Genomic DNA, 27,619 nt, shown 5'->3' with positions numbered 1-27,619 from the left:
TATCTATATCTATATATATTTAACGTAGTTTCATTCTTAGAAGTTATTGCCCATTGTTGGGTTTGGGGATCCCAGTATCTGAACCAAACTGGGAATGTGATCTGACAGTGCCAGGGTCTGTATAGGACCAGTCCAAGGTTTAGTGGCTTCCAGTATGTTTGTGCATCCTAGATTTTCTAGGACTTACACCAAGTTCAGATATTGACTGCACATTTAGGTTCCATAGTCTCTATGAGAACACTCATTAAATGATGCCACATCATGCCCCCAAAATTTGCTTTGGCAAAAAATAACCACAGTATGTCTTTGTGTATACTGTCTTGTTTCACAGTGGACTGAAAACCACTTGGAAAGATGCAACACAGTAAAACAGAACAAAATAAGAAACAAAAGGCAAAGAGAAAATAAGTCTGTAGAAGAAAAAATGGAGCTAGGAATGAAGTTGATATATAAGAGTTCATGCCAAGAAGGCTTATAGACTTGCTGGAGTTGGGAGTTGGGTGGGTGGAGAGAGAGAGAGAGACAGATAACATTTCTTAGCTTTTAAAGGGAGGCACCTAAATTTCAACCACTATTATATTTAACGCAACGTATATTAATATTTTCCTCCTGTACCTATACCCAACCTCTGAAAGAAAAAGAGACATCAGCAATTTAATCCATATTTAATAAGCCCTTGCTATGGGCCCAATGCTGTGTCTTTAGCTTTTTCTCCCCAGGGGATTGGTCTGTAATTCCTCAAATCTGTTTATTTCAGAGCAGCCGAGAAGGACACATTTATCTTGCTGCTCTGTTGGAATTGGGAAGGAGGGGTGACTGTGTATCTTATCCTGGCCCTGTTTGGAAGGAAGAGGGCATAAAATAGAGCACGTGTCACTGCTCTTTATCTATGGGGAAATTAGTCCTTTAAATCCTTTCTTGCTGCTGGTTGGAATGTGCTGTGTCTGATGGCTGCTGGAAGCTGAGCACAGCAGCAAGTCACGACTTAATTTAGTTAGATGAGATCACTGCCTCAAAGCATCTTCTTAAAGAAAAAAAAATAAGGAAACAAACCTCCCTTGGTTTAGAAACTAGGGCTCTGTTGCTCTTGCAGATGAAGATGCTGTGGAAAAAACAGGGCTTCTTCAAATGATGGCAGAAGTGCCTTCCTCCAACAGCTGTTTGCAAACCCATCATACGGAAATCCAAACTCCATTTCCATTTGCTTCCATTCAGTTTCAAGGCTGTGGGCTTTTCCTTCCCCCTTCTCTTGATTATGTTCCATAAACCTGGTTATGGACAGCATGTGTTTGTTGCCTGAATGGGTTAGTTGAATTTGTTCTGAAAAACGTCTTTTCCAAGAAAAAGCGAAAATGGTCCCAAAATGCCACACTTTCCAACTTTCTCATTGTTTGAGACCCAAGTGGAGACCCTGCACAAGCATCAGTCAAATGAAATCAGCTGGATCTAAAATGATCGCCTAGGAGATTTGTGAGTTTCACAGCAGGCTGTTTTGTCAATAAAAGGGAATAGTCAAATGTGCTATGATTGTTTAATTGTAAGAGGCAGTCATCTCCTAGCCTGTGAAAGGGAGCAGTTACCTTGTTTGGCCTCCATCCCTGGGCCAAATGAGATGGAGCACAGTTAAATTAAAGCTCTCAATTGAAGAGTCTTGGCGGTGCAGCTGGGAGGCCTTTGTTGCCGTTTCTAATGCTTGCCTCTTCTCCACTTTCACTTCACCCATCCTATCAAATTTAAACAGAAACATGCTTTTAAGATACTTCCGTACTTATTGCTGGAAAAGAGACATTTCAGCCTGAACTTGATATTTAAGACTCCATCTCAAGGGAGATAATTTGAGTCTGCACACCTTATAGCACACGATGTGTGATGTGGTATAAGCATCACTCTGAAGAGGACCACCAGGCAAGAGGCGTGCTGTGTGCTCTGTGTACACCAGCCAGGCCTCATGAACACATTTTGTGTTTTCGCTCCTGTGTTCTTTTACTGATTCTGTCAAGTGACTAATGTTGAATAATCAAGAGTTGAAAGCTAGAGACACTAATGAAAGGAATCCTTCTCCCTGCATAGCGTGATGATGGGATCCCAAAGTCATCCTCTTTGATTTGTTAAAATCATGAGTCAGTGCACGTTCTCATTCTCGTACATAAATATCAAGCCCTCTGTTTAATTAATTAGTAAGCCATCGGCATGATAGCCAAGATGTGAAATCGGGGCACGTAAGGTGACATTCTTGCCTGGTGCCTGCCTTCACCCGGAAAGGGGGTGGGTGCACAGAAGCCTAACCGTTCTAGAATCCTGACCATGGATCCCAGAAGGTGGTCAGACATCTACACGCTTGTTTCCTTTCTTCAGTTCTGCAGATATTTTGCTCCCTCAAGGCTACATTGTAGTTTACTTTTCTTTCTTCTTCTTGTAACTTTCCTGAAAATTAAGGCATAAATACTTCCAAAAGAAAGTATCTCTCTGGTCTTAGGGGCAGACTGGCTGCAGCCTGTCCGTCCACATTTTTGCCACCCAACTCCTAGGTTAGTGGTTCCCAAAGTGGATCTGTGGACTCCTGGGTTTCCCAAGATCAGATGGTTTTTTTCCCTTTTTTTTTTTTTTTTTTGAGACAGGGTCTCACTATGTCACCCAGGCTGGAGTGCAGTGGTGCAATTGTCAGCACACTGCAGCCTTGACTCCCGGGCTCAAGAGTGATACTCCCACCTCAGCCTCCCAAGTAGCTGGGACTATAGGTGCTCGCCACACACCTGGTTAACTTTTGTATTTTTTTGTGAAGAAGAGGTTTCACCATGTTTCCCAGGCTGGTCTTGAACTCCTGGGCTCAAGCAATTCGCCTGCCTTGGTCTCTCAAAGTGCTGGGATTACAGACATGAGCCATTATGCCTGGCTGTCAGACTGTTTTCATAACAATACTAAGATGTAATTTGACACTTTTCACTGTGTTAATATTTGCACTGATGGTGCAAAAGCAATGTTAGTGTTATTTTAAAAGAAATAAAAAATAAATATTTGAAAAATATCTGTCTTAATTTTTTTTTTTTTTTTTTGAGATGGAGTCTCACTCTCTTGCCAGGCTGGAGTGCAGTGGCGTGATCTCTGCTCACTGCAACTTCCACCTCCTGGGTTCAGGCGATTCTCCTGCCTCAGCCTCCCGAGTAGCTGGGACTACAGGTGCTCGCCCACCAAGCCCGGTTAATTTTCGTATTTTTAGTGAGTCACGGGTTTCACCATGTTGGCCAGGATGGTCTCGATCTCTTGACCTTGTGATCCACCTGCCTCTGCCTCCCAAAGTGCTGGGATTACAGGCTTGAGCCACTGTGCCAGGCCTAATTTTTTTTTTTTTTTTTTTTTTTTGAGATGGAGTCTCCCTCTGTTGCCCAGGCTGGAGTGCAATGGCACGATCTCGGCTCACTGCAACCTCCACCTCCTGGGTTCAAGCGATTTTCCTACCTCAGCCTCCTGAGTAGCTGGGATTACAGGCGTGCGCCACCACTCCCAGCTAATTTTTAAATTTTTAGTAGAGAAGGGGTTTCACCGTGTTGGTCAGGCTGGTCTCGAACTCCTGACCTTGTGATCCACCTGCTTCAGCCTCCCAAAGTGCTGGAATTACAGGCGTGAGCCACTGCGCCTGGCCATCTCAGTCTTAATTTCTAATGTTGCAAGTGTAGGTGGATACTACATAAACAAGAGCTCTTTGGGGTCCTCAGTAATTTTTAAGAAGAGTGTAGATATTTATTCTCTGTAGCACCTAATATCTAATTAACACTCACACATTTCATTGAGAGCATCCAAAGCTTGTCTTATGTGTTTTGCTGTCTTTATGTATATATTCTATTGCATGAGCTTTTGCCTTTTTGTGTATTTGTTTTATAACTTATTTCAAAAAACATAAAACATATGACTTACCATTTTCTTACTGTGACTAGTTCAGTAGTTAAGTGCTTACAGTATGTCTAGCAACCACAACAGGGTCAGTTCTACATTTTGTGTTTATATTTCATAAACAGTAATAAATCAAAAGCCATAATGACTGTGGTTCATTATATTAACTTTCAGAGAGGATTGCTTGACATGATCCAAAGGCCCCATAATGGTTAATTTTAATGGAAATGGATCAGTATTAATGACTGAAATTTCAGACTCCAGTGGGAGAGTTAAATGAGTTTTTAATGGTGCTGTGTTATTTGAAACTTTGCTATTAATAAGAAAGTGGAATAGGGCTTCTGTCCCTGTGGATAAGCCAGTGAGCTTTTTTATGGTCACCACTTATGCTTTGAAGGAGCTAACTCCACTCTCAGCTTCCTGTTTCTGTTTTTGAGAGATTTCACACCAAATAGTCATTTAGAGCAGAGACTGGCAAATTACAGGCCAAATTTTAGTCTGTCACTGTTTTCTTTAAATAAAGTTTTATTAGAACACATTAGAAACAAACATGTCCGTTTGTTTACATATCGTTTGTGGCTGCTTTTGCTCTAGAAGAGTAGAGTTAAGTAGTTCTAACCAAGACTGGATGCTCTGGAAATTTTAAGGAAATTTCCTTATCTGGCATTTTAAGGAAAAAATTTGCCGATTCCTGACCAAGAATCTGTTAACATAAGGGCCTTATTCTTTCTCTAGGAAGAATCCTTGCCTTTGGTTTTTGGTGATCATGGAAGACACTAAAGGGGGTTGTGTGGTCCTTGGGTCTAGGCTGCTTCTTGGTCACAGATGAGATTTTGACATAGTGCAGATAGCCACAGTCTTACTTTGGATAAGCAGTATTCTTATCTTAACAAAGGAATAAATCTCTCATTATTGCTGGGCAAAAAGCAGGTAGATTTTTAGAAAAAAAATTAAGATCTGTTAAATTAGTCCATAGAATATAGGCTAGTTATTTAGGAAGTCAATTCTAAACAATATCTTTTTATTTATAAATCTGTCTGTGATTCTGTCTATGCAACTATCTATTTTTTGGTATTTTATACATTTTTTAATTGATAATCACAGTCATACATATTTTTGAGATACATGTGACATTTTGATACATGCCTACAATGTGTAATGATCAAATCAGGGTAATTGGGATATCCATCACCTCAAACATTTATCTTTTCTTTGTATTGGGAACACTATAATTCTCTTCTGGCTATTTTCAGCAACTAATCTATTTTTGTTTTGTTTTACCATCTCTCCAGGGCTCTTCATTCATTTGTGTAGATCCAAATTTCTGGTTGCCATTTTCCATCTGTTGGAAGGACTTTCTTTAACATTTCTTATAGCACAGGTCTGCTGGTGTCAAATTCCTTCAACTTTTGTATGTTTGAAAAAGTTTTTATATTACCTTCATTTTTTAAGAGGTATTTTTGCTGGGTATAGAATTCTATGTGGACAGGTTTTTTTTTTTTTTTTTTGCTTGTTTCTTCTGTTTTTTATTTCAGCACTTTGAAGATATTGCTTTACTGTGTTCTGGCTTTTCATGCCCACTCCTTCTCCCCATCTTGGTGAGAAATCTGTCTTTCTCATTTTTGTTTCTCTTAATGTAACATGTATTTTTCTCTGGCTGTTTTTTTTTTTAAGATTTTATTATTGGATTTAAACAGTTTCATTATAGTGTGCTTTAGGTTAATTTTCTTCACATTTCTTATGCTTGGTACTTACTTGTTGAATATTTTGCATCTGTGGGTTTATGGCTTTCATCAACTTTGGAAAATTTGTGGCCATTATTTCTTGAAATATTTTTTCTGTCTCCTGTACTCCTTCTGGGTCTCTAATTGCATGTGTGTTAGGCTACTTGAAGTTGTCCACAACTCCCTGATGCTCTGCATTTTTTGAAAATGCCTTTTTCTTTTCTCATTGTGTTTCATTTTGGTTTCTACTTCTTGTCTTCTACTTCTTTGTTTCTACTTGTCTTCAAGTTCACTAATCTTTTCTTCTAAAGTATCTAATCTGCCATTATAAACTTACAACAGTATTTATGGAAAAATAGACATATTAGAAAAAACATCACAGCTCTAAAATTTTTGATTCAGTTATCTTATAGACTTTTTTTTTTTTTTGAGACGGAGTCTCGCCCTGTTGCCCAGGCTGGAGTGCGGTGGTGTGATCTCAGCTCACTGCAAGCTCTGCCTCCCAGTTCACACCATTCTCCTGCCTCAGCCTCCAGAGTAGCTGGGACTACAGGCATCTGCCACCACACCCGGCTAATTTTTTGTATTTTTTAGTAGAGACCATCCTGTTAGCCAGGATGGTCTTAATCTCCTCACCTCGTGATCTGCCCACCTCGGCTTCCCAAAGTGCTGGGATTACAGGCATGAGCCACTGCGCCTGGCCTCTTATAGACCTTCTTATGGAGACTTTTTTTTTTTTTATAATTAAATAGAAGGATCACTCTTACATCTGCCCTAAACTGGGTTCCGGGTTCTTATTTGGGTTTTCATACATAAGCAGATGGGACCATATCCACTTTGTCTATCAAGTGAAAAGTCTGTTAGGGCATCTTTGACTCCTCTTTCCTCTTGGCCACACATCTATCAGTAAGTCCTTTTCCTTATGTTTTCAAAGGAGATCTCAGTTTCATCCACTTTCTGTTTGGTTTGTTTGTTTGTTTGTTTGTTTGTTTTTGCCACCATCCTTCTCCAAGCCACCATCATCTCTCGCTTGAATGACAGTAACAATACCTTTAGCGGTTACCCTGCTACGTTCTACCTTTGTTCTATTTTGATCCTCTTCTCCCTGTAACATCTACAGTGATCTTAAAACAACAGTAAAATCCGTCACTTTCTTTCTTAAAATTTTCCATTGGTTTTCAATTAATTGAATTTTGAATGAAACCTAAATTCTTTACTGGACCTTACAGATTCTTGGTCTCTGCCTTGGTCCCTGTGATCATCTTGGGCTACTTTTTTTTCTTCTTTGCTGTGCTTTTTCAAAAGTTGACCACAACCCACAGAATACATTTTACTTGCAATGCAATAGAAGGGAGTATATATACTGTATTTCACTGTTTCTAAGGTATCTGAAATCAAGGTGCATATTACAGTCATATACAGACATAAACATGTCATAGTTTAACAGCACTTTTTCTTTCTTAATGTTACATAAAATTAGGTTTTACCATGGAAAGTACCTTAAATTTGGTTAGTTATAGTATCTAAAGCAGAAGTTTCCTATAACAGACCTCATGTTTACTACTCAAGGCACATTCTGATGTTTTCAATTCTATCTTTTTTATTCTACTTCACTGGATACAACAAACCAAAAAACCCCACTTGTCATGCTTGCTATTGGGTCACAGCTTGCAGTTTGAAAAACTCTGCTCTAGCCACTCAGTTTTTTTGGTTGTTGTTGTTCATCAAATGCACCAGACCCTTTCCTGCCTCAGGGTCTTTGCAACTGCTGCTCCCTCTGCCGTCTCCTGTCCATTGCATGGCTGGCTCCTCATCATCCTATAGGTTTCAGCTTACATGCCACCTCCTCAGAGAAGCCCTCCTTGACCATCCCATCTAAGTAAGTTTCTACCTACCTTTCTTATTCCTTTTTTTTTTTTTTTAAACTGGTCCCTATTTGTTTTCTTTATAACATTTGTCCCAATCTCTAATCACGCACTTATTCATTTCTGATCTTCCCTCACCAGAATGAAGGCATGGGTCATGGATGCCTATATCCTTCCACGGTGTCAAGCATATAGTATGCACTAAAAAAGTCCTTGTCAACTGAAAAAATGCTGCTGGTTTAAGGCAGCTTTGTCCTGGAGAAAGCCTATATATATTTATTTCAAGGCCGATGTAGAGTTTTCTGAATGTCCGCAGCTTTTAATGAAAAAACAACACACACACAAAGTCCCTTTGTCTTGGCTATTGTCCTGTGTGTGCGTTTCTGTGTGTATGTGTGTGTGTTTGTGTCAGGGAGTAGGCTGGGGAGGAGTCAGTTGGAGGGAAGAGGGAAAATACTCATCTTTTCAGAATGGGAATAGGACAAATGAAGGAGAGTAAAACTTCATCCTTTATTGCTTTTTTTTCCCTTTTCTCCTAATAGTCTGTAGGTGTTAATATAAATGTTAAAAATATTTGTACAGGGTGTGCATGTGTGGTCTAAAGAATTAATTGTTATTAACACAGCATTGTGTATTCCTGTAACTTATTTCTGGTGTTGGGGATGATTTGATTAATTAGTTCTTAGAAAAACGGATGCTGGTGCTGCATTCTCGGCTTTCCAGGCAAATTGCTATTCTCTATATTTGACCCGTAGCATGTAGAATTGTATTCTACCCTACGAAAAATTTATAATCAACTTCTTACCTTTTAGGCACATAGAGATGAAATCCAGCGCAAATTTGATGCTCTTCGTAACAGCTGTACTGTGAGTATTAATTACCCAAAGACGATTAAAATAACATGAAACTAAAACAGAGAAGGAAAAGGGGACGTCTCTTTAAAATATTGGTGACTGAGTTTTGATACGAACTTGCAGCTTGAAGAAGATAATGCAATCAACCTTATTTGGAGTTTTTGAGCCCTAGATAACCTGTTTTTGGGGGTTCTTCCAGTTTTCAAAAACTGAAACCATTCTTCATGTTTTGGGGAAGAGGATAGTTGGAAGGGTCAAAATAATTCTATTAGTGGAACAACTAATAGGTTTCAGCAGCCGCAACAAAAATCCCAAGGCAGTTCCACCTCCTGCCCCAATGTAGAAGGTTCCATGGCTAGCCCAGGTCAGAGACTCCCCTGTCACCAGGGCAGTTGTATCTGTGAGACTTCTCCAGATTGCTGCCCCTGCGGAGGAAAGACCAATGAGCTCTTCTCCTGGAGACCTAGAAATTGTAACTTTCTACCAGGCAAAATTTGGCTTTCCAACATGCAAATTCAAAATCTAGGACTCTTTGGGAGATGTTATTTATATTGAGAGAAGTAAATTCTATGAGTGGATAAGCATCTTCCATAGGTTATATAATAGAGTAGGGTCAGTGGGAATTCAGTCTATTTTTGATCAGAGTGAAGAACTGAAATAGGCCCCTTTCAGAAGATGGGGATGTTCTCCTTATTCATGTGCCCTCTCTTTTCTTTGGCCTTTTTGTCACTTTATTACCTTCTTAGTCCTCAGTGATCTTGTCCTTGTTTGTATTATTTGCATTTGTGAATTTCCAGAGACACCTCCCAGCCTCCACACACGTACATATTTTATTTTCTTGTTATGAGCCCTTTCTTTCCTCTTTAGCTACTGTAAATGAAATATTAAGTCCTAATGGTATTTTTTTCTTAATTTAGATATAAAATGTATCTAGTAAAGCACATAATAATGTAGTAATTTTAAGTATACAGCTCAATAAAATTTTTACACAGATAGACAACTGGGTAACCCCAATGTAGATCAAGATACAGAACTTTCTTAGTCCCCGAAGGCTCCCTCATGTCCCCTTCCCATCATCATCCTTCACCCAAAGGGTAACCACTATGCTGACCTCTGATAACCATAGTTTAGTCTTGCCTGTTCTTGAATGTCATATAAATGGAATCACAGAGGATGTGCTCTCTGGGGCTTAGCTTTTTTTTTCGCTTAAATGTTTTGTGAGGTTCCTCCATGTTGCTGTACCTATCAATAATTTGTTCTTTTTTTTTTTTTATCACTGTGTGGTGTTTCTGGTGTATGAATAGAACTATAGTTTGTTTATCCATTCTCCTTGTTGGTAGACATTTGGATTGTTTCCATAATGGATCAAGCTGTTAGGAAACCCCGTTACACAAGGCCTTTGGTGGCTGTGAGCACTTACGTCTGGTGAACATATCCCCAAGAATTACTAGGTCATGAGATTTGCCTCTGTTTGACTTTAGTAGGGAACTGACAGACCAGTTTTTTGGTCTGTATTTCCTGATGTGATGGTGGATCGGGATGGGCCTGCCTTAAAATGTCTGTGGATTTCCTCCATCCCTCCTCCCTTCCTTGAGGAGTTGGGGGGTGACATTCTGGTAGTTTTCTGCCCTAGGATTTTAGTTTCTTGTTGTCTTCATTTCTTATTTTACACAAGAGTTATTTGCTTATATTACATGTATGCACGTGAATGACCACTGAATAAAATGTAGATCATTTTATGACTATGGAATTTTTTATATTACTATTTTTTCCTTATATAAGCTTGGATTTTAAAAAATGTGTGCATTAGTAATCCTGTTCCATTCATCTGGAGTTCTTTTTTCCTTTTTTAGTCTTTTGGCATAAGAACTTTCTAAAAAACTTTTTTTACAGTTTTATTGAGGTATAATTGGTGTACTATAATCTGATGCGTTTTAAAATGTGTGTATAACTGTGAAACAGCAAAACAATCAAAATAATGAATTTTGTTATTATTTTGGATAATAAGATTATCCAAATTTTATCCTTGAGCGATAAAAACAAAATATTTATTGTATTCATGACCCTCAAAAGTTTCCTTGTACCCCTTTGTAATTCATCTTGTCCCCCATTTTAAAAATTGGAAGTTTAGTTTTAGTGGAATACACTAGTATGTGGAATGCATTTGATTACTCTCTCATGTAACTCTAATGCTCTCCAAATTTGCATTTCTGGAAAGGTGACTTCTAATCTTTGCTTCATTTACCTCTGTGTTCTGTGGCGAAGCCTATGGGGGCCTTCCCAAGTGTGTGTGTGTGAACCTGAGAGAGATGCCCTTCACCCACATTTCAGCCAGAGGAGCTGGGTAACTTAGTAGTCTAAGTCATGGGCTCTGGAATCAGATAGAGTTCAGATTATAAATTGGCCTCTTAGTAACCTACGTGTATTATCCTACTAAGCCTCTGTTTCTTTGTCTGTAAAATGGAGATAACATTGTATACCCTCAGTTCCAATCAGTACGCTCATTGATTGTAGGATGCATAATTTATTTAATAACTGCTCTTTGGGGGCTGGGTGAGGGAAGAGAGAGAGCTGCTGGTTCCAGTATACCACGTATCCACATTTCAGAAACAATACAACTTATGGAACACTGAGTCATGGGATTTGGTAGTAGTACCTCCCTCATAAGGTTGCTGCGAGAATTAAATGAGATACGTGCAAACTGCTTGCACAGGGCCTGATCCATAGAAAGTACTAAACAACATTGGTTACTACTATTATTTTATTCTCCTAGGCTTATAATATTATCTTTTGTTTGGAAAATGGCTCTGCTGCTACTTTAAAAAGTTTGAAAACCACTACTTTAGAACAACATTTGGCCACAATAGTAGGTCTCAATTATACTTTTGCAAGTTCAAGACCGCTTTAAAGACACTTCAGAGGAGTGTGTTGGAGGTTCCTTTCTTTTTTGGCATTGCCCAAGATTGTCTCCGCTAGGAAATGTCATCTTTGTCATTTAAAAATGAGTTATTATAGGAGTTCCCACAACTCCCATAATAACTCAATTGATAGGAGCTCTCTTCAGCTTTCAAAAAGCTCATGCACAGTAAGATTTTCAAGCTCAGACCATTTCTATATTTTGAAGACATTTAAAAAGGATTTGATTCAATCTGGCACCTAAAACCCTACCTAAGTCTGTTTTAGAGGGGAGTTGGTGGGCAAACATATGACACAGTTTTAATTATGAATCAATCTGTCAGCTATAAGATTAAAAATAAATAATATGCAAATAGCTGCCTTCAGAAGAGAACCAGGCATTAAAATAGGATTTCAGTCCTGTGTCTGTTTAGCCTGATGCTCATTATCTGACTGGTTTCTTCACCCCTAACATGCCATTGGACTTTTACCTGGTAATTTTCCTCTCCTGGTCTTCCAGTTAGGTGTGAGAGGTTCACATCTTCTTCTCAGAACCATGATAGCACTGAAAAACAACAGATAAGCCCAAACAGAGTTGTTTTTTTTTCTTTTTGACACTGAGAGTGGATCTTTTTTTTTTTTTTCTGGAGATTGAGTTTCTCTCTTATTGCCCAGGCTGGGGTGCAATGGCGTGATCTTGGCTCACCACAACCTCCGCCTCCCAGGTTCAAGTGATTCTCCTGCCTCAGCCTCCTGGGTAGCTGGGATTATAGGCATGTGCCACCATGCCCAGCTAATTTTGTATTTTTACTAGAGACGGGATTTCTCCATGTTGGTCAGGCTGGTCTTGAACTCTCAACATCAGGTGATCCACCCGCCTCAGCCTCCCAAAGTGCTGGGATTACAGGTGTGAGCCACCACGTCCAGCTTAGATCTTTTTTTTTATATCTTCTGTCTTAGAACTGTACCAAGACCTCTCATCTGTAAAAACAGCATATAAGAAAGCTCTGCTGGCCCCTGTGTTGTGAAGATATTTTGCTCATCTTTTTTTGCTGCTAAGATGGAATCAGCCTTTCAGTTTCTCTTTTTTACCCTCTATCTTTGGGGTTAAAAGGTTAACAGACTCATAGTAAACAAATCATTTGTCCTTGGTGGGTAGAGAATATACCCAGGACCAGAAAGTAGACCTAACAATTTTCCTTGCACATTCCGTGGATCAAAATCAAGAGGGGTTGTCCTGAATGGTCAATATATCTTACCTCCATCATTTCAGTTTTCAAACATCTGAATAAAAAAGTGAATAAACACTTCTATCCCTATTTTAGACAGGCAGTATGGTTCAGGGGGCAAGAATGTAGATTCTTGAGTTTTAGTGTTGGTTTCAAATTCTGGCTTTGTTATTTACTAGCAGTGACCTTGGGCAAGTTACCTAGCATCTCTGTTTCCCCAATTTCCCCATCTATAAAATAGAAATAAAATAATACCTACTTCAAAGGACAGTAGTGAACATTGCCTGTTGTTATGCCTTTTTTAAAAAATCCACGAAGACCATTAATTTACTGCCTATGTCATAAGTCAGTTTAATATCTGTAAACTCAGTAACGTATGTGTGTGTGTGTGGGTGTGTCCAACATTTAATATCATGACTCCAGCAACTTGAAACAAGGTCACAAGCTAAATGTGTTATGGCTTGGGTAGATAGAATATGTGTATAAAAAGTCCAAATCAATTAAAATGCCTTAAATCTCGGCATGGGTACTTTACAAAAACATGTAACACTTCTCTTGTCAAATGGGCAAAATAGAGATGATGACCAAATATAGAACCAGCAATCACAAACCGGAAATATAATTAGAGGCGTGAGAACCCTTGAAAACTGGATGACAACAGGGAAATAGAAAGACCCTTCTTATTCCAATGGGCCCATCTCAATTGAGTGATACAAAATTGCCCTTTTTCAAGTGTTTCTTCTTTAGCATTTTATAATATAACTTTGGGAGAAAAAGAAGAGGTGGCAGAAATGGGCTACCATCACAAATGATAAATTGCATTTTTTTCGTGAATCAAAGAAAGCAGGTACCCAAAGTCTTAAGTACATCCTTGAATGGCAAGTAAATTATTTTGGCAATGATGTATTTTCATGTGAGTAGACTTTCTATAGTCTAGTCTATTTATTCCCCAAGAGGCTTTTTTTTTTTTTTTTTTTTTTTGAGATGGAATCTTGCTCTGTCACCCAGGCTGGAGTGCAGCGGCACAATTGTGGCTCACTGCAAGCTCCGCCTCCCGGGTTCATGCCATTCTCCTGCCTCAGCCTCCCGAGTAGCTGGGACTACAGGTGCCCGCCACCACGCCTGGTTAATTTTTTGTATTTTTAGTAGAGACGGGGTTTCACCGTGTTAGCCGGGATGGTCTTGATCTCCTGACCTCATGTTTACATGATGCATTAAGGTCAAATAACATGCAAGAAAATTAAAATAATTAAAAAGGTAAAAGCAGATGAGTAAATATAGTGTTCACTCCCATGTCACAGATGAAGAAACCAACCCAGCAAAGGTCAGATGGCTTATTGGGGGTTCCAGAATCCATTTTATATCTTCCAAGCCAGCTTGCCTGTCTTATTTTTCTTTGGGAAAGAGGTAGGGGGAGGAATTAGTAGTTAAATGGAGACATTATGAAAAACATCTTAAGGAATGGGTTTACTACGTACAGGAAGGAGACCAGTTGAACTAGTGGGCATTGTTTATTCATTGTTTCTGGTTTTAGGAGATTTAACATGCCACAGAAAGGGAAAGGCAGGGACCCTGCAAGTCATAAGTGTCTGTTAGGAATGGCAAACGTACAGATTTTCCTTATTTGTCTTCCTTGATAAAGAATGTATCTGAGCTAAGAACCTGACCAGATAACTTTTATTCCCCCTCTTGTAGCTGACAGTGTACTTCAAAATCGTACATAGGAATTAATGTGGCTTTTGACATTAAAAAGCAAATTACTAGACCATTAGACCATACACTAAAAGGTTATCAGTTCAGTTAACAAAATGAAAAGTTGTATCTCCTCTGAGTACATTTGTGGACAAGTGTACTTAATTGATGTTCTTTAATTTCATGTGCCTGGGAAGATTTTTTTTAAAATTGATAATCAAAGAGGGTTAAAATAGGGAATTAGTCATGAAAGCAATGGCAACATTTCATAAACGAAATCGGCTCTAGGTTTGAAAATTGGAAACAATTAATAACTGTAGGCTTAACGGCATTTCCTTTTAATTTCCTTCTTTTTGTTATGTAAAATTTAATTTACTGCCTGTGTGCCTCAGTCCAACTATTATTAGAAAATTGCCCTTAAACTTCCAAAGTATTATACATAAAAGCTCTCTGCAAGCCGTAATACTAAATCTCAGCAAAGAGAATAGGAAAGCTAAATGTTCTGAAATTGAAGTCATTCTGCTACTGAGCAGGAGAGTAATTTAGCAAACCCCGATTAAATCTCTCTCAATAAAATAACAATTTCATATACATGGCTTCCCATTGTCTGATAGCCAACTGTATAGTAAAATCCATTAAAGTCATGCTATAGTACAGTGAATTGTATTTTCAGGGTTTTTCTGAGTTTCCCTGAAGTTTTTTTCCTTTGTTGTATGAAATTAAATTTATTGCTTGTGATATTATCGAAATAACTCCTGGTGTCTTTCCCTGTCAGTCTTCCTTGATAAGAACTTCATTTTGCTTTCTAAGACTATGGCCATCTCCAATAATAAGGTCCTAGTGATAGTGTCATGGGCATTTTTAGCTTAATTAGTGGAAGGTGATACCAGTCTATTCTTAATTTGCATTTTCTTTCCACATTATATTATTTCCGTCAATTTGATCTCATTCGAAGTCATCCGTTTCATGCAGTGATTACTTTTGATTGCTTTTGCCATGTTTTTTAGATGTGTCCTGAGTTAGAGAGAAACTGAGTCTTTTTCTTCCACTGCTCGTGTTTAGAGTTAAGTGGCTGGGCATAGGAGCTTAGACATGGCTCTCAAGGTCAGGTGGGCAAACTCATGAGCGGCACGTTGATTGCCAGTGTCACGTGGGTTCAGAAATCCATAGCCCTAGAAGCAATTTCTTATTTGAAATGAATGTGCTTGGCGTGTAACTGGATTCCTTTCCTCTTTTAGGTAATCACAGACCTGGAGGAGCAGCTAAACCAGCTGACCGAGGACAACGCTGAACTCAACAACCAAAACTTCTACTTGTCCAAACAACTCGATGAGGCTTCTGGCGCCAACGACGAGATTGTACAACTGCGAAGTGAAGTGGACCATCTCCGCCGGGAGATCACGGAACGAGAGATGCAGCTTACCAGCCAGAAGCAAGTAAGGAGGGTTAACAAGGTCGTGAGATCCCTGGAGGACTTTTAGAAGGATTTTAGGAGTGCTCGGTGCGTTCTCCCAGGGGTTCCAACACTGAACCTCATACAGTAATTGGGCTCTTTTTAAAATCATGTCTTGTTTCCAAGTCTTTAGGGTTTTAAAAATGTATTTTAAAAGTGTGTAGTTCTTATTAATTTTGATTTTAAAAAATAGGGCCAGTGTGGCAGCTCTTCCCTGTCATCCCAGTACTTTGGGAGGCCGAGGCAGAAGGATCACTTGAGCCGAGGAGTTCAGGATCAGTCTGGGCAATATAGTGAGACCCCATCTCTTAAAAAAAATAAAAATAAAAAAGATAAAAATTAGCTGGGCTTGGTGGTGCATGCCAGTAGTTCCAGCTTTTCAGGATGCTGAGGCGGGAGGAACGCTTGAACCCAGGAGGTCGAGGCTGCAGTGAACTGTGATCATGCCACTGTACTCCAGCCTGGGTGACAGAGCTGGACCCTGTCTCGAAAAAATAAAGATAGATAAAAACAAAATCAAATGCTTTGGGGGATCAATGTAAATGGCTTGATTTTAAGCTTGGTCACTTCCCCTGGCTTTGCTTTGGATCCTGCCTCTAAGGTGGCTGCAGAACTGGCCCTTCATCCATTCTTGCCTGGTCCCCTTGGGCTGCAGAAGCAAAAGACAAACCGCATTTCAAACTGTAGTTAGAAACTTGTGCTTTTCTGAAACTGACCCGACCAAAGTAATCTCCAGGAAATCCTTGTTTAAAGACAAGGCACAAATCAGTGCTACTGATTTGCAGACGATGGAGGCTCTGAAGACCACGTGCACCATGCTGGAGGAACAGGTCATGGATTTGGAGGCCCTAAACGATGAGCTGCTAGAAAAAGAGCGGCAGTGGGAGGCCTGGAGGAGCGTCCTGGGTGATGAGAAATCCCAGTTTGAGTGTCGGGTTCGAGAGCTGCAGAGGATGCTGGACACCGAGAAACAGAGCAGGTGGGGCTTTGTGTTTGTGGAAAGCTCATGACAGGTGACCGCAGGAGGATCAGCCTGAGAGTTGTGGACAGGGTGATCAGCTATTCCCGCCGAGACTGAGAAGTTTCCTGGGTCACAAGCCTCCTGGTGCTAAAAACCAGGAGACTCTTGGGCAAACCAGGATAGGGTGGTCACCCTAGTTGTAAACGTAGATAGTGTGAGTTGGATTCTGTGGCTATGACTGGTATCTGTTTTCCCCATGCAGAGGCCTGGGCATCAGGGCAAATACCTCTGTTTTCTGTGCAGAAAACTCTCATGAGGTTTCTTGTCAGAGTGACCATAGCAAGACCATAGCAAAACCATTACCATTTTAATCCTGGTCTTCCCTCCACCCCAGGGTTCCTCAACCTTGGCACTATTGACATGTCAGGCTGGGTCATTCTTTGTTATGGGGGCTGTCCTGTGCATTGTAGGACAGGACAGCATCCCTAGTCTCTACTCACTAGATGCCACCAACAACCCCCTTCCCACGTTGTGACAACAAATATGTCTCTAGACATTGCCCCCAATATCCCCTGTGTCTCCATTGTCCCCAGTTGAGAACCACTGCTGTACAAGAATAGTTTAGTGGGTTTTTTTTGTTTTTTTTTTTTGTGACAGAGTCTCTGTCACCCAGGCTGGAGTGCAGTGGCACCATCGCAGTTCACTGCAACCTCCACCTCCAGGGTGGGAGGAATTCTCCTTCTTCAGCCTCCCAAGTAGCTGGGAATACAGGTGTGCACCACTATGCCCGGCTAATTTTTTTTGTATTTTTGTAGAGACGGGGTTTCAGCGTGTTGGCCAGGCTGGTCTCAAACTCCTGACCTCAAGTGATCCACCTGCCTTGGTCTCCCAGAGTGCTGGGATTACAAGTGTGAGCCACCACACCTGGCTGGTTTTTTTTTTTTTCTCCTTTCTTAGTAGGAAATGATAATAATCAGTTCAGGCAGTATCGTTCCTCTGCTTTCTCACTTTTGTTTCCACAGTTCCCCAGTATAGATTTCCCTTCCTGTGGGGCCACAGTGGCACAATTGCGTACTCCATAGTTCTAAGGGTTGCTGGTCACATTAAAGATGTCATAGACTGGAAGAGTTGTTATGACAGTTTTACACAGCTCATGGCAGAAAAGTGTTTTCTTTCTGACAAAATTGGTACATTGTGACATTTCACAGATGGAAAGAAATGGTCTAGAAGGACGGGTGCCGCTTTCCAGTTTGTACAAAGGCACGATATGGGCTAGTGTGTGCCCCGTGACTTCCTGTCTGCACAGCTGAATCGGATCCATTTTTCATCAACTTGCTCATGTCACCTTCCTCTGAAACTTACCTTCCTGTGATTCTCTGAACTCCTTAAGCAAGATTAGCTATCCATAGAAATATCGATCAATGAATTAGTCTGTATTACACTCACTTGGGTATCTCTCACATTTGCTTGGCCATAGTAGGCTTAACTAAATATGTCAGATGGATTACGCAAAGTTCAGTTGAGCTCCAAAAGTTTGGAGGTAAAAGATGAAAACCCTTACATTTCAAAAGAAATGGTAGAAATAGTTCCTTTTTGTAGATCCTCCCAGCTTCCCCACTCAGGGTATTTGTTGATGTGAGGGACTGCTGTTTAAGTCTCCTATTCCAGCTTCCTTCTGAATCCTTAGACTCCCCCATCCTCATTGTAAGTTCTGGTTGTTTTCCCACAGACCCCTTCCCTCCCACCCTCAAGTCCAGCTCCTATCCTAGCTGTTTCTAGGGACCTACAGAGATCATTTTTGGGTTAGGATCTGGCTTCAGCATCAAGAAATACACGACCATACATGGAAGGTATAATTATGAACTGTTCTCAGGAAGACTAGCATTAGTCTGCTTTCATTTCATGTCTGCTTTCAGGGCAATTGTGGAAGATCGTGCCTTTCTTTTCCTTTTTTTTCTTTTTTCTGTTTTGGTATTATATGGGATACTGAGATGAGTAAAATATAATTGTTAATCTTTGTCCTCAAGAGCCTAAGAGTCTACTGGAGGAGATATGGATTCAGATATTTAGGAGAGATGGGGAGGCCGAAGTGGGTGGATCACTTGAGGTCAGGAGTTTGAGACCAGCCTGGCCAACATGGCGAAATCCTGTCTTTACAAAAAATACAAAAATTAGCCGGGTTTGGTGGCACGTGCCTGTAGTCTAAGCTACTTGGGAGGCTGAGGCAGGAGAATCGCTTGAATCTTGGAGGTGGAGGTTGCAGTGAGCTGAGATCACGCCACTGAACTCCAGCCTGGGCGACAGAGTGGGACTCCATCTCAAAAAAAAAAAAAAAAGTATATATATATTTAGGAGAGAAATACAGTTATGCTTTGGTTACAGAACAAGGTGAGGTTGCTCCTGAGAAGAGAAAGTGGGAATAGTTTTATGGAGATCATAGCATTTGAATTTATCCTTGAAGGCTGAGTAAGATTTGAGTTTGCAGAGTAGCAAAGGAGGGAATGGCCAGTGGAGGAGATTGTATAAGCCAAAGTGTGGAATTAGGAAGCATGATACCTAAATGGGGAAAGGGAAGTGATTTTTTTTTCCTATTTTGCTTCTGGTTTTTCTATTCTTTAGCATTATTTATGGAGACACTCATCAGATTCAAGTTTCACTTTCGTTTTTTCTTTTTTTGAGAATGGAGTCTTGCTTTGTTGCCCAGGCTGGAGTGCAGTGGTGCCATCTCGGCTCACTGCAACTCTGCCTCCCGAGTTCAAGCAATTCTCCTGCCTCAGCCTCCTGAGTAGCTAGGATTACAGGCATGAGCCACTATGCCTGGCTAATTTTTTGTATCTTTTGTAGAGATGGGGTTTCACCATGTTGGCCAGGCTGGTCTCGAACTCTTGACCTCAGGTGATCTGCCCACCTCAGCCTCCCAAAGTGTTGGGATTACAGGCGTGAGCCACCGCACCCAGCCTCAAATTTCAGTTTCTTGATGAGTACCCAAAAACATTTAACTTCGATTTTGTTTTGTTTTGAGACGGAGTCTTGCTCTATCACCCAGGCTGGAGTGCGGTGGTGTGATCTCGGCTCACTGCAACTTCCACCTCCTGGGTTCAAGTGATTCTCCTGCCTCAGCCTCCCGAGTAGCTGGGTTTAAGGGTGCACGCCACCACACCCAGCTAATTTTGTATTTTTAGTAAAGATGGGATTTCACCACGTTGGCCAGGCTGGTCTTGAACTCCTGACCTCAGGTAATCCACCCACCTTGGCCTCCCAAACTGCTGGGATTACAGGCATGAGCCACCGTGCCTGGCCTGTTTTGTTTTTCCTTACCCAAGCCTAACATGGGTCAAATCTTTGCTTTGTAAGCTGTTGGAAAGGAAGACAGTTTGGAACTAAGAGTCAAGGTTGGGCATCTTTCTGGCCTGCAGCCTGTTTAGTTGCTCGTCAGGATTAGAGACGGACCAGCCTTCTTTCCGCAGGTCAGCTGTTGGGGGGCTACCAAAAGCTGACCTGTGTCTTTCTGGCAGGGCGAGAGCCGATCAGCGGATCACCGAGTCTCGCCAGGTGGTGGAGCTGGCAGTGAAGGAGCACAAGGCTGAGATTCTCGCTCTGCAGCAGGCTCTCAAAGAGCAGAAGCTGAAGGCCGAGAGCCTCTCTGACAAGGTCAGCGCCCACCCCTTCTGCTTTTTAGGAAAACATTTTCGTTTCCTTCTTTTAAAGGCACGCTTGATAAAAATTCAAATGCAATCCATGGCAAACATATTTCATAAACATATGTTCATGCACTCCAAAAATGTCCCATGGTTTTGCCTTACCACGGGACATTTTTGGTTGGCAGTAGCGTGGGTGGGTGCGGTGGGTACCCAGTGATCACAGTCGGCCAGTGACTTTTTAAAATCTGTGTGTCTAGGCCCTTGAAGTTCGAATTTTGATCTGGGTGTTCTACTCTCTGGTTGTCTGGCATCCTATTTCCAGAAGGCTTTATGGATTGAATGCTGTGCATCTTTGGGAAGTTCTTGGTGGCAGTGACTAATGCTCATCCCATTGCTGCAGTAATAGGCAGCTCAGCTTCTCCGTGTTCCAAGTTCAGGGTCGTGATAGGGTCTGATGACGCATGCTGGTTCTCAGTATTTCACATCAGAAATACACGTGTTCCATCCATGTGCCTCTCCATATTACATTTATAGTCATAAACGATGTTTTGGAGATTTTAGCTAATAATCTTGAGAGAGATACAGAATAGGCGCTTCAGCGTACAGATCACGAAAGTGAAGATCAGAGGACTTTTATGTATGAACACACAGATGCATACATAGACACTCTTTTTCATGCACATGCACACACAAAATAAAATAACGATCTGATTTTATATTTTCTATAACTTTGTTATTTCATGATAGAAAAATAATTATTTGGGTCATTGTGGAAAATATAGAAACCACAGAAAAGTAAAAGAAATAATGGCTGGTCACCCATCGCTGTTGTTTTATTGGTGTATTTATTTGCAGTCTCTGTGCTTATGTTTATGCATACACACATATACATAGACATACGTATGTATTTTTATAAATTAGATTTTCATTATATATACAGCTTTACCTGTTTTTATTAAAAATCATTTAACTTCAGGTTTTTTCTGAGTTGAATATGTTTTGAATATGTGATTCTAAAAAAAATAAATTGCATGGAAGTACCTACTTGAATCATTATACTTGTATTGGAAATTTGAGCTTCCAGTATTTTACCATATAAATAACAATATGATAAACATGAATCTTTATGGACATCCGTGATTATTTTCTTACCAGATACTTATATTAATAGAAGCAGAATTATTAGATTTAAGGCCAGAGCTCTCTAGTCAGGAATGCTCCTGAGTTCCCTGAAACTGGGTTACCATTTTTTTTAAGCATGAGGAAACTAGATTTATTAGAGCTATGTGAGGCCTTTTATGTTTAATGTGAAAAATATTTTTTTCTAGTTGACTGTTCTTAAAATGTTAAGCAGCAAAGTCCTTCATATCTTTTAAAGCTCCAGACTTTGCAATACCTTATTGTCTTGATCTTCTCCTAATTGGGTTGAATTTCTTTCCCAAGCCTTTCTTATCAAACTTATAAGCTGACAGAGCAGTCATTATTTGCATACATGTCTAGTTATGGGCCTTTCTGAGTTGACGTAAGATCCTTGAGAGCTTGGTTATCCTTTCATCCTAAAAGCTATAATGCAGGTAGTAAGCATTCAGCGTATGATTATTTAATTAAATTCAGCCAAAGCATGTCAGATAAATAAGTCCTTGAGCAGTTATCCTCCTAGAACTTGTCACAGCCATATTTAAGAGCCATCCCTTAGAAATAATTTCCATCCTCATATAATAACCTATGGAAGACTCACCAGTGACAGGGACTTCTGTATTTAGAAAAAAGCAACCTTTACGTTCTGACCTTTAGAACTCAATATTCTTTCTTCGTGAAGGTTCGTGGACATTCATAAACGTTGTCAGCATCTAACATTCCTAAGTGTGGCATTATGCCAATCTTTCCAAATGTCTAGCTCAATGACCTGGAGAAGAAGCATGCTATGCTTGAAATGAATGCCCGAAGCTTACAGCAGAAGCTGGAGACTGAACGAGAGCTCAAACAGAGGCTTCTGGAAGAGGTGAGTGTGAAATACCTGGGAGAAGGGCCAAGTGGATTTTTTTTTTCTTTTAATAGGCTTCTTTTTTTTGGAGCAGCTTTAGGTTCACAGCAAAATTGAGCAGAAAGCACAGAGAGTTCCCACATACTCCCTGTCTCCTCCTCCCACAGTGTCCCCAGCTATCAACACCCTGTACCAGAGTGTCCATTTGTTACAATCAATGGGCCTGCACTGACACATCGTCATCACCCCAAATGCATAGTTTAAATTAGGTTTGCTATTGGTGTTGTATGTTCTATGGGTTTTGACAAATGTGTAATGACAGTTATCCACCTTTACCGTATTATACAGGATAGTTTCACTGCCCTAAAAACCCTCTGTACTCTGCCTGTTCATCCCTCCCCACCCTCAACTCCTGGCAGCCACTGATCTTTTTGCTGTCTCCATAGTGTTCCCTTTTCCAGAATGTTGCATATCTGGAATCACACAGGATGTAGCCTTTCAGATCAGCTGCTTTCACTTAGTCATATGCATCCAGGTTTCCTCCATGTCTTTTCATAGCTGGTAGCTCATTTCTCTCTGGAGTCTTTTTTTTTTTTTTGGTCTTGCTCTGTTGCCCAGGCTAGAATGCAGTGGAGCAATTACTACTCACTGCAGCCTTGACTTCCTGGGTTCAGGTCATCCTCCCACCTCAGCCTTCTAAGTAGCTGGGACTACAGGTATATGCCACCATGCTCGACTAATTTTTGTATTGTTTTGTAGAGATGGGGTTTCCCCATGTTGCTCAGGCTGGCTGGTTTCAAACCCTTGGGCTCAAGTGATCTACCTGTCTTGGCCTCCCAAAGTGTTGGGGTTACAGGCATGAGTCCCCGTGCCCTGCCTGGACTTGTAAACAAATTTCTTTAAAAGATTTTTTTATTTCAATAGCTTTAGGGGTACAAGTGTTTTTTTGGTGACATGGGTGAATTGTGTGGTGGTGAAGTCTGGGCTTTTCGTGTACCTGTCACGCAAATAGTGTATATCATACCCGATAGGTAATTTTTCATCCCTCACTCCCCTCCTCGCCTTCCCCCTTCTGAATCCACAGTGTCTATTATACCACTTGTATGCCTTCATACTCATAGCTTAGCTCCCACTTGTAAGTGAGAATGTGCAGTAGTTAGCTTTCCGTTCCAGGTGGAATTTTGAAAGTGACAATTTGTCAGATCCAAATTAGATATTTTGAAATTAGAATTTTCAAGTAAGAGTATGGGGGTCATATAATACTTGTCTTAAGGTATTTAACACATTAAAAGACTATGTCATGAAGGCCAGAGGGTCTCTGTCATTTTTATCCTTCTATGTGATGCTTAATGGAGTGTCAAGCACATAGTAAGTGTGTGCCAAATAGAAGTTTATTAAATACATGGGTGAATGAATATTGAGTTAAATTGTTCTTTAGAGCTAATATCCAAAGTATATTAAGTTTCATGCCGATAGGACATCCATGCAAATTAGCTTCCTGCACAGGGCAGAATTTTATCAGATTATTCTGAGTACCAAATTTCATGAAGGTTTTTGAACATTGGGTAATTTAGTTAAAAATAATGTGTGCCCTGCTTTTGAAGCATAATAGACAAGCTCAGACTGATCTTCTAAACCCATCCCTTACGTGATGGCTGGTACCTTTTCACAGAACTCTGAGAATGGCTATTTAAATTGATGACTACCTCCCACTCCCCAACCAGAGCCCTCTGTGTTGAATCACTGATGATTCCGCTTTGTTCTTTAGGATTGACCTGCAAGGACAAATGCACTTTATAATGAAAAATTGGACTCCAAAGAGTATTCTGTTTAACCCTTAGTGAGCCTGACAGTTTAATTAACCAGAATGCCCTGTTCTGGCTGATGAGGTTTTGTCACGTGATACCCATAGCTCCTGAGGCACTTTGCGGATAGAAATAATATTGTTATGCTGTTAAGTTTGAAAAGTATAGTGACATTTTTGCGGGTGAGTATAAAATATTTTATTGAATGATACTTTAAAAAATATGGGTGGCCGAGGCGTGAGGATTGCTTGAGGCCGAGAGTTTGAGACCAGTCTAGGCAACATAGTGAGACCGCATCTCTACAAAAAAAAAAAAAAAAAAAAAAAAAAAAATTAGCCAAGTGTGGTGGTGTGCAGTTCTAGTCCCAGCTACTCAGGAGGCTAAGGTGGGAGGATCACTTGAGCCCAGGTGTTTGAGGCTGCATTGAGCTCTGATGGTACCACTGCACTGTAGCCTGGGTGACAGAGTGAGAGCCTGTCTCAAAATAAAAATTAAAAATGAAAATGAAAAATATGGGTGGGAGTTTGAGAAAGTTCTAGAAATGGATGGTGGTGGTGGTTACACAATAACATGAGTGTACTTAATGCCACTGAACTATACACTTAAAAATGGTTAAAATGGTAAATTTTATGTCGTGTATTTTGCCTCTGTAAACAATTTAAAAAATAAAATTAATACTAAACACACACACACACACACACACACACACGTATATTTGGTGAACACACATAGGAATTCACCCCGTGGCCTTAAGAACAACACTACAATGGAAATGTTAAATGTACCTCATGGTCAAATAGAGAATTAGGGTCTTTTATCTGGAGTGAATAGACAGTGTTCCCACTTAGGCACATCCTGCAAACAGAAAGAACAGAAATAATCAATGCTCTTGCCTGTCCTATTTTCCTTCTGAGAGGGCGAGTTGGCCCTGACAGCCCAGTACTTTGGTCCAAGGTTATGTGGTGAGTCAGTGACGACTCTAGGAATAGAGTGCCGGGATCCCAATTCAGTTCCCTCCTTCTCACTTCTAACCTACATGAGAACATTTCCAGTTTCCCAGGATGTTCCTCACAGAAAGATTTTTGAGCACAGACTTCTGGCTGACATTGAGCCGGAGGCAGATTTCAGTGACAGTTGAAACCATTCTGGAACAAAGAATGCTCTTTATTGTCTACATTGTGATTGGGCCTCCTGGTTGGTGTGTGCTGTATAAGCATATGTGCCCAAGGCTTCCACCTAAGTATCCTCTTCGTAGGTGCGGAGACTTTTATTTTTTATTTTTATTTTTATTTTTTGAGACAGAGTCTTGCTCTCTCGCCCAGGCTGGAGTGCAGTGGCGTGATCTTGGCTCACTGCAACCTCCACCTCCGAGGGTCAAGCAATTCTCCTGCCTCAGCCTCCCGAGTAGCTGAGATTACAGGTATACACCAGCACTCCCGGCTAAATTTTTTTGTATTTTTAGTAGAGACGAGGTTTCACGATATTGGCCCAGCTTGTCTCCAACTCCTGGCCTCAAATGATCCGCCCATCTCAGCCTCCCAATGTGCTAGGATTATAGCATGAGCTACCATGCCTGGCCTATAAGGAGACTTTTAAATGGAGCCAGAATCAAAGTCTCAGAATTGAAAGAATTTTTATATCATCCAGTCTGAATTTCCAGCACTATTCCCTTTATCTTTGCTCCTGACAAACTTTACTAATGGATCTTTCACATTTTTCCTCCTGGGCCCAAAATGGCTTCAGAAGCTTTCTCAACATGACACTTTTTTTTTTTTTTTTTTTTTTTTTTTTGAGATGGAGTCTCGCTCTGTCGCCCAGACTGGAGTGCAGTGATCTTGGCTCACTGCAAGCTCCGCCTCCCGGGTTCACGCCATTCTGCCTCAGCCTCCCGAGTAGCTGGGACTACAGGCGCCTGCTATCACGCCCGGCTAATTTTTTGTATTTTTAGTAGAGACAGGGTTTCACCACGTTGGCCAGGATGGTCTCGATCTCTTGACCTCGTGATCCACCCACCTTGGCCTCCCAAAGTGCTGGGATTCCAGGCGTGAGCCACTGCACCTGGCCAACATGACACTTTATAGCCACTATCTGTTCATTGGAAGTAATATCAGTGATCAAAGTCCATTTGCTAGTCCTGGTCAAATTCATCTCTCATCCAAGGTAGAAGATCCCTTCCCCAACACTCCTCATAGGTAGGCCCCATTGAACCTTGGCCTAAATACTTACAATGACTTTGGACATCCCAACCCATTTTTCAGCAACTCTCATTCTTAGAACATTCTTATTTTGAACTAAAAACCTTCCACTTTTACCTATTGGTTCTATTACGTTAAAACACATGAAATTAGAAAGTAGTCTGATATCTCCAACCAAAATGGGAGATTAATACTGATTAATAGATTACTTGATTAATAATTAAAATAACTAATGTTTAATTAGCACTTACCATGTGACTGACTCTCTGAGTACATGAATTAACTCTTACAGTCCTTGCAACGTTCCTGGGAGATAACTAGTTTTATTATCTCTGTGACAGTCAACTAGATATCCAAATAGCTCTCCCACTCCAAATTGCCTTCTCTTTTATTTTTTCAAGTATTTTTGTAGAGACGGCGTCTCCCTATGTTGCCCTCAAACTCCTGGGCTCAAGCGATCCTCCTGCCTTGGCCTCCCAAAGTGCTAGGATTACAAGAGTGAGCCACTGCACCCGGCCACCTTCTCTTTTTTAAGTGAAACATTTTAGATCCCCTCAAGCTTTGGATGTTCTTTTCTGGTAGATTTGTCTTTCCACAGAGAGTTTCTACAAGTCCATGTGGTCTGAATAGCACTGAATACATTGGGATCTTTCCGTCTCCATACTGGGCTCTAAACCTCTGCCAATTACCTGTGCTCTTTGGGTAGTTTTGATCACATCATTGACACCACTGGTCTGTTAAATCACTACCTGCCCTTCCACAAGTTTGCTTTTTCTTAAAAACATCTTTATGTTCTAGATTTATTCCATTGACAATTTTAAAAATACCGCCCTACTGAAGTTTTTCTTGTTGGTCTTGATCCATTCTTCCAGCCCACGGGGGTTGTTTCATGCTCTTGTTCTATCATCCAGGCCCTTTCTTTTTCCTCCCAGTTTCCTGTCTTTTTCCTTACAGTTTCCTTGTGAAATTGTTGGACAGGTCTAAACACACAGCTAAGACCCCCCTTTCAGTCTAACACTGGCCCATGAATATACCTCTGTTTGCTTCTTTCTGGGAAGCAGGTAAATGCTTCTGAAAAACATTTCATAGAGTACAAATGCCCCGCTTACTTTTTTTTTTTTTTATGTATAGGGAATAACCAGCCTATTTCTTGGAAAGCTAATGGACAGTTGATGCGTTTATTCTAGAAAAATATTTTGGGCTCAGCTGTCACCAAACAGATTCTCGTCCCCAGCACTTGTTTCTCTGGTTTCTGCCTAGTAATTAATGTTGTCCTAAAATAGTGGGAAGAAACTAAAGAGGGTAATTTGCAGAAGAAATCACTCATGCTGCGGAGGAGGGTATCTTAGCTGTTTCTTTCCTTTTTTCCTGTATTTTAGGGGGCTCTGTGGTTTGATTGAGAAATTCCAGATTACGCACACAGGCCAAATGAT

General features: G+C 40.6%; 1 protein-coding gene across 7 annotated transcripts in view; it reads left to right on the top strand.

The window, feature by feature from the left end:
- Positions 1-27,619, top strand: part of CIT (citron rho-interacting serine/threonine kinase) — a 191,451-nt gene that overhangs the window by 126,615 nt on the left and 37,217 nt on the right. For 6 of the 7 annotated variants that reach the window (XM_003832401.4, XM_008957793.3, XM_034934622.2 and 3 more), the window contains 5 exons: positions 8,290-8,343; positions 15,386-15,583; positions 16,386-16,579; positions 20,077-20,212; positions 22,100-22,204. In XM_003832401.4, the coding sequence (XP_003832449.1) occupies positions 8,290-8,343; positions 15,386-15,583; positions 16,386-16,579; positions 20,077-20,212; positions 22,100-22,204 (687 nt within the window). The remainder of the gene's footprint in view (positions 1-8,289; positions 8,344-15,385; positions 15,584-16,385; positions 16,580-20,076; positions 20,213-22,099; positions 22,205-27,619) is intronic. The other variant, XM_055096243.1, reaches the window with a different exon arrangement.

This window comes from Pan paniscus, chromosome 10 (assembly GCF_029289425.2).
Source record: "Pan paniscus chromosome 10, NHGRI_mPanPan1-v2.0_pri, whole genome shotgun sequence".
NCBI lineage: Eukaryota > Metazoa > Chordata > Mammalia > Primates > Hominidae > Pan > Pan paniscus.
Note: the sequence above shows the minus strand (reverse complement) of the source record. Positions and strands in the feature narration are given on the sequence as shown.